The sequence below is a fragment of the Hipposideros armiger genome, unplaced genomic scaffold (genome assembly GCF_001890085.2).
Source record: "Hipposideros armiger isolate ML-2016 unplaced genomic scaffold, ASM189008v1 scaffold_198, whole genome shotgun sequence".
Classification (NCBI taxonomy): Eukaryota; Metazoa; Chordata; class Mammalia; order Chiroptera; family Hipposideridae; genus Hipposideros; species Hipposideros armiger.
The window spans coordinates 2,133,308-2,140,126 of NW_017731548.1; the positions used below are offsets into that span (position 1 = coordinate 2,133,308).

Consider the following 6,819-nt stretch of genomic DNA (forward strand, 5'->3'; position numbering starts at 1 on the left):
TAGAAAAAAATTCAGTTTGACTCTTTTTAATGAATTTAATTTTAAGATTTATTAATCCACTTATGAATCAGTTCATGCCAGTAATTTAAAATATTCATTTTCTTCAGTGACAGAAGTCTTATTTATAGAAAAGAAATATTTCTACCTCCTCCAAACATGTACATCTGTTTCTAGTGCAAACAGCAAATCAGTGAGAAGTCGCTGGTGCATTGGAGACCATTTGAACTCAGGAATACGAAACATTGTGGTACGTGGACCTGGGCTGAACTGACGCCGCTGCTCCTCAGTCATGGGCATCCCTCGAAATCCTAAATCAACTCGGAGATCTCTGTCTTGCTGTGTGACAGACCGACCCTGAACAGCCTGGAGAGAGAATAGGTGCACATTTGTTGAGTGCAAAAACAATACCTGATTTCAAAATGAAAACAGTAAGTGTGGCATAGTGAGTTAGTGAGTAAAGCTTCTGCATATGATTTTAGTAATTTAATTAGTAGATTTTACATACACTATTCATTCACCTGGTGATTCCCTGCATAGGAATCTTTCAGAGCTGAAAAGCCTATGGTCATTTTTTTTAATTTTGCAGTTTCAGAAACTAAGCAAGGAAATCAAATACCTAAGTTTAACATCAAAATATACATGAAAAACCAAATCTTCTTTACCTCTGTTTACGTGGTTTTTACATTAGACCACATTTCTGCCTTATAAAAGTGAGCACATACTCATAGTGAAATATACTGGACACATGTCATCAACTAATTATAATTAAAAACACAAGATTAAAAGAAATGTTTCTTGAACTGATTCAAGTTAACTTCAAAGTCTATTTCACTCACAATCCTTCAATTTGGAAAACAAATGCATTTGAGAAGTTAGGAAACCAGAAAAATGCCTATGAACTCTGAACAAAAACCAGACAAGCCTAGTGATTTTTATGTTCAATAAACAATGCAGCATGCTTTCCTTTATTTTAAATCTGTATCTAATTCAATATTGCCATCCCCTTCCAATTATCACTGTAGTACAACTGCCACAAAAATGGAAATTGGCAGTTAACAGAGAAAAACAGTATATACTGTTAAGGATTCTTATTAGAGTACAAAGACACCAGTTAGGTATGGTTTATTCTTTATAACAGAACATGTTAAATTTATTTTCGATGACATTAAAAGGTGAGTGGAAAACCCAAAGAACAATAACAAAAAAAAAATCATTAAGGATAAAGGTTTTCTTCAACTCTTAAGTATAAGGTATTATTTAGCCTAAAAAATAGGAAGTAGTCTTAAAACTCAAAGCTCAACAATTAAAATCCATATCCGAAAACATCACAGGTTTTTATTTTTACTCAGGTGTGGCCAAAGTCTTACCATCAGACCTAAGAGTCTTTAATTTTCTCATAACATATTCCTATCCATGTGGTTGTAAAGAAAATTCTCACTGCTAATAATTCCAAATTTTCTCAACCATATTACCTACCTCACAGGGTTGTTGTGAGGATTAAATCTGAAAACATATAGCACAGTGCCTGGAACATAGTAGGCACTTGATAAATAACAGTTCCCTTTTCCCTTCCCCTTCATTTCATTTATCAGTTCAATCTGGGCTCCAAGTCCTCCTTTCTATAATCCACAGAACAGGGTTGGGCCTGAAGCTTAAAAGGTTAAAATTAATCAAGTATTCAGAATGAAGATCTCGAATACAAAATGTGTAAATGTAGTCACAGAGTCATAAAATGTTAGAACTGGTAGAACCCCTAATGGCCATGTGTTAATCTAGTACAACCTGTTGGACTGTATAAGAAAATCTGGGCCCAGAGAGGTTGAGCAAAATTACACAGACAGAATGTGGCAGAGTCGGAAATATAGTTCAGGTATTTTAAATTTCTTTTACATGTACTACCATAATACTCAATTCCATAAATTACTATTATATCACAGTTATATATAAACATGGCCTAACTGGTAAGAAATTACTCTGCTTTGGTGCTAACAACTCAGTATCCAATGTATTTTTAGAACTCATGTAGGATAACTTACTTGTGTTGTAGTAGTGGTCTGGATTTTTCGGATTTCCTTTCCTGATTCTTTGCCATCGTCAGATCTCTCAGTGTCTGAAATTATACTTCCTGCATCAATGTTTGGTACAGTTTTGCTACCAGAAGACTCAGTTTCCAGAGTTGTAGCAGTCATTTCAGCATACTCTAACCCTTTAGATGATGATGCTAAGTCTCTTTCAGGAATAGTGCTCATTCCATCTGAAGTTGTGTGGATTTTGAACTCTTTTTCTTCTATTATACTTGATGTACAAGTTAAATCTACACTACCGGTCATGTGAGCAAGCAACCCAAGATCATCACTCACACCCAGATGTACTTGTGTGTCCTGAATATTTGGAATAATGTGATTGCTAGAAAGTTCAGGAAGGAGTTTCTCCTCCTGTTTGGGCATTTTATCAAAGAGAAATGATGTATTACTATTGGGAAGTTCATCTTTCTCATCTGCTAATGTTATTAATGGACCATTATCCTTTTCTTCATTTTTTTTAATGATACCAACACTTCCATGTACATTGTTCTGGAGTTTTTCAACAGCAGCACTATATACATTATCCAACAAAGATTCAACCTCCACAAGGGCACCATTCTCTCCACCTACGAGAGTCTCTGGTGATAAATCCATATCATCCAGCTTTACTTCTGTTGCTTCCACTTTCTCTGCTTTTATATCAACTAAAAGGTCATGCACTTCCACATGTACACCACCTCCTGGTCTGTCTGAATTTCCAAGAATATCATCTGACACCTTTGTTGACATGAGCAAGTCTCTAGTGTCTGCACTGACAGGGTAATCTGTCTCACTTTCTGGGCTTTGGCTTTGTGAAAGGTCTTCTATCTCTCGAATTTCCATTCCACCTTTTGCTCCTGTTGTCTGTGATGAAAGACCAGAGATGGTGCTCACATTCCCTTTTTTTCCCTTTTTAATGTTTTCCTCCTCTTGTCTTTGATATTCTTCATACATTTTGGCTAGGTATTCCTTATGTGCTTCATAAGTGACCTTAGGAATAAGTAAAGAAAACATTAGGCATTTTATATATATGAAGAGGATACAAATAAAATTATGGTAATAATAGCATAATGGTGCCAAAAATTTTAAGATTTCAAAGACAACACATATGAATCCTAAGACAAGTGCTTTGTTTCATCAAGTAATTGCAAATAATCATCAAAAAGAGTTATATATGACTTATGTGTTCAAAGACACACAGGTAAACTTAAAAAAAGACCATTTATTACAGTAAAAGACACATTGCCATTAATCCCCCTCAAAATACTCCTCCTTGCTTTGAACACACTTATCCCATCGTTCTTGCCACTTTCTGAAGCAGTTCTGGAAGTTCTCTTTCGTGAGTGTCTTTAGTTGCACTGTCTTGGCTGCCTCGGTGCCCTGAATCGATTCAAAATGTTTACTTTTCATGGTCATTTTGACTTTGGGGAGGAATCAGAAGCCCCACGGTGCCAGATCTGGTGAATAAGATAGATGAGGACACACCATAATGTTTTCATTTGACAGAAATCGCTGTACCAGAAGTGATGTGTGACATGGAGCCTTTCCGCTGTGATCACAAAATACAGCGAATGCTGCTGCTGAGTGCCATCCAACAGAAAGGCAGGGATCTTTAATACAGGAAGCGGCACATCGAACCTTAGAGTTTCAACTTGTTTGGTGTAGTCAGTCGGGTTTGAGCTAAGGTTGAGAGAAGGTGTGTTTTAAAGTGTGCCATACATCATCCTCCATCATGACAGTGCTCCATGTCACACATCACTTCGGTATGGCAATTCCTGTCAAATAAAAACATTGGGGTGTGTCTTTATGGCCTTATTCACGGATCTGGCTCCCTGCCACTTCTGGCTCTTCCCCAAAGTCAAAATGATTCAGGACATCAAGACAGCTACAACAGTGCGACTAAAGACACTCACACAAAAGAGGACTTCTAGAACTGCTTCAGAAAGTGGCAAGAACGATAGGATAAGTGTGTTTGAAGCAAAGGGGAGTATTTTGAGGGAGATTAATGGTGATGTGTCTTTTACTGTAGTAATTTTTTTTAATTTAAACATTCACCATATTGCTTGATCATACCTTGTATAGTTACATGAAAAAATGCAACATCTTTTCCTATAAAATATTATTTTATTTGTTAATGCAATAATAAAAATAAGGTGCCAATACATGATAAAATTTTTTAACAGAAATCAAAGCTCTTCTAAAATTTAAAAAAAAAATTTAAAATCTTTCTTTATAGGCACATATGATATTAATTTATACTTAAATGACTGGATAACAAAATTTTAGGTAGAAAGGGACTTTTCTTTAGAGATTATCTTGAAACAAAAACCCCTTCATTTTACAGAAGATGAAATCAAGTCCCAACAGCAGGGATTGGGAAACCACATCCTCTTTTTACCAAAGATTAGATAGTATTTAAAATATAGATTTTTAGGATTATAAATAAAGAAAAGGTAATGCATTAAAAATACCACAAAACTTAAATACTTTAGATGTATTTATTGAAAATAAAAATGATTTCTGACTACCTTTTAAAAGTCTTAAAAAGTATATATCAGAGTCTATTTCATGAAATAGTCTTATAAGAATCAGTAGGTATGGTTTAGTTTGTAAAAGAGCAACTGTCTCAGACTCAAGTTCTCAGATCTGCTATAGAACATATGAGGTCATTTTTGCAGTCTAAAATTCCTACAGAAAACAGAGAAAACTGGGATAAAGGAGTTGGCCATAATGGAAGATGCCCACAAGATGGCACCAGAAGAATGTTTTCAGCTATTCACTGGATAGCTGAAACCCTGATACTATTAAATGCTAATTCCTGTTACCTTGGAATGGGCAATCGAGAGTGTATCCACCCAGACTCTCCAGCCTCCCCATTCGTATTTTATTGCATGATACAAAAGAATCCGGAAGATATTGTAGACCATCTCAGTAATCTTCTGTTCTTCAGAATTTTTAGGATTGATATAGCCAAGAGAAAACATCCAATCCTGCCAAACTGAACACTGCAATAAACATCTAGTGGGAAAAAATAAACTCATTAAAAATACTTAAACTATATCAGAATTAGCTATTTTTAAATTTACATAAATAGTGAAAACATGACCTGACCTAGGTAAAACACAGTGCACCATCATTGTGCACAATCATTGTGCACATTTTATACTCTATACCTGGAACGAGGTTCCTCCATTTTTCTACCTGGAAAAATCCAAATTATCATTTGAAATTGCTTTCCTAACTCTCCCGGTCAAATTTACTTATTATTTCTCTACTCCTTCATCACATGTAGCACTCACAGCACACTTAATGAAGTAACCATTGCTTTATTGTTGTTATCTATCCCTTTCCCACTAAATTGTACTAAGACAACCTGTGCAACAAGGTGCTTTATGCACATCACACAATCAATCAATATTTGTTAAAGACTCAGCCAGCAACCATGTCTCAGACTGTACCCGATGTCTCAGAGAGCTAGCTTAAAACAGCATGACAACAATCACTTATCAGACAAACTCTGGAAAAGCATGGATGAATATGAGCAATTCCAACACCATTACAATAAAAGTGCTGTTGGTGACAGGTAGCACCAAAAGCAATAGTGCATTTTAAATAATAGTTTATGGATATATATTTATATATTCTATTAAAATATAATATCCATACAATTAAATACCAACATAAAAAATAAATAGCAGTATAGTATGCAGATGATTTCAAACAAACATACAATGTCTTTTCTAAAAATATCTAGCAATATAGGATTAGAAATTTTTTTTCTTTGAAAGAGATGAAAAATAAAGAAAATAAGATTAATTATGAAATAAAGTTTTGTTATAGTATTCAAAATTCTTACCTTCTATTTTCACGACTGTTACTGAAAAGTTTTACCATGTCAGATAAAAATAAACGACGAACTTCCATCAGTTCTGCACTTGGTGTAGAGTTTTTTAACAAAGTTGCCACCACCTTAAGAATCACTATAAAAGAACAAAAAGATGGTATATTATGGATTTATACCTACATCATATCTTCCACTCAAAAAGTATTTACTGATTTTCAAGTAAAGCTTAGCACTATGGTAAGTGAGTTAGTTGTAACTGTCATGAACTAGTTAAACACCATAATGATTTAGGTGGTTGGAAAAAGTTTTGATTTAGTCTCACATGTTTCTATTGCAGTACAATAAAGAATTGCTATTTGCTCACTTGGATTCTGAATTTTCACTGTAGAATCTGGCTCTGGATGTGGTTTGTGTACAACTTGAGTACATACTTGCTCTGTCAATATCTGAAAAATGAAAAATTTGAATTTCATTTAGAAAATAATTTGAAACACAACTGAAATGTATATATATATACACAAAGAATTTGCAAAAGATGTCAATTCTGTTTAAAAGAAATATCTCTTCTAAAGGGTCATCTAGTGAATTTCACATACTTCTAAACTCTGGAATCTTCAAATTTTGTTTATTATAAAGACAAAACCAGGGCCAACATCTATAGAAGGAAAGACTAATTAGGAAATCCAAGAATTTATTCTGTTTCAAATAACTTTTCCGTGTACATCCTTAATATAACTATGTTGTAAATTGTAAACATTTGACCCTTTCTGCCTTCATAAATTTTAAAAACTTAGAAAATAAGTAAATACAAAATAAAGCCTGAAGCCTGGGTCCCAACTCAAATAAAAAAGTGATAAGGGAAAAATCGTTATAAAAAATGTGGCTTCATCATCACTTGCTAATGAATTTTTT

At 34.2% G+C, this 6,819-nt stretch overlaps 1 protein-coding gene across 1 annotated transcript in view; it reads right to left on the reverse strand.

Moving 5' to 3' along the window:
- Positions 1 to 6,819, reverse strand: part of NBEA (neurobeachin) — a 707,336-nt gene that overhangs the window by 507,413 nt on the left and 193,104 nt on the right. The window contains exons 19-23 of the mRNA XM_019653151.1: positions 6,272 to 6,353; positions 5,920 to 6,043; positions 4,889 to 5,081; positions 2,037 to 3,053; positions 146 to 363 (exon numbers count right to left, since the gene is read on the reverse strand). Of these exons, the coding sequence (XP_019508696.1) occupies positions 146 to 363; positions 2,037 to 3,053; positions 4,889 to 5,081; positions 5,920 to 6,043; positions 6,272 to 6,353 (1,634 nt within the window). The remainder of the gene's footprint in view (positions 1 to 145; positions 364 to 2,036; positions 3,054 to 4,888; positions 5,082 to 5,919; positions 6,044 to 6,271; positions 6,354 to 6,819) is intronic.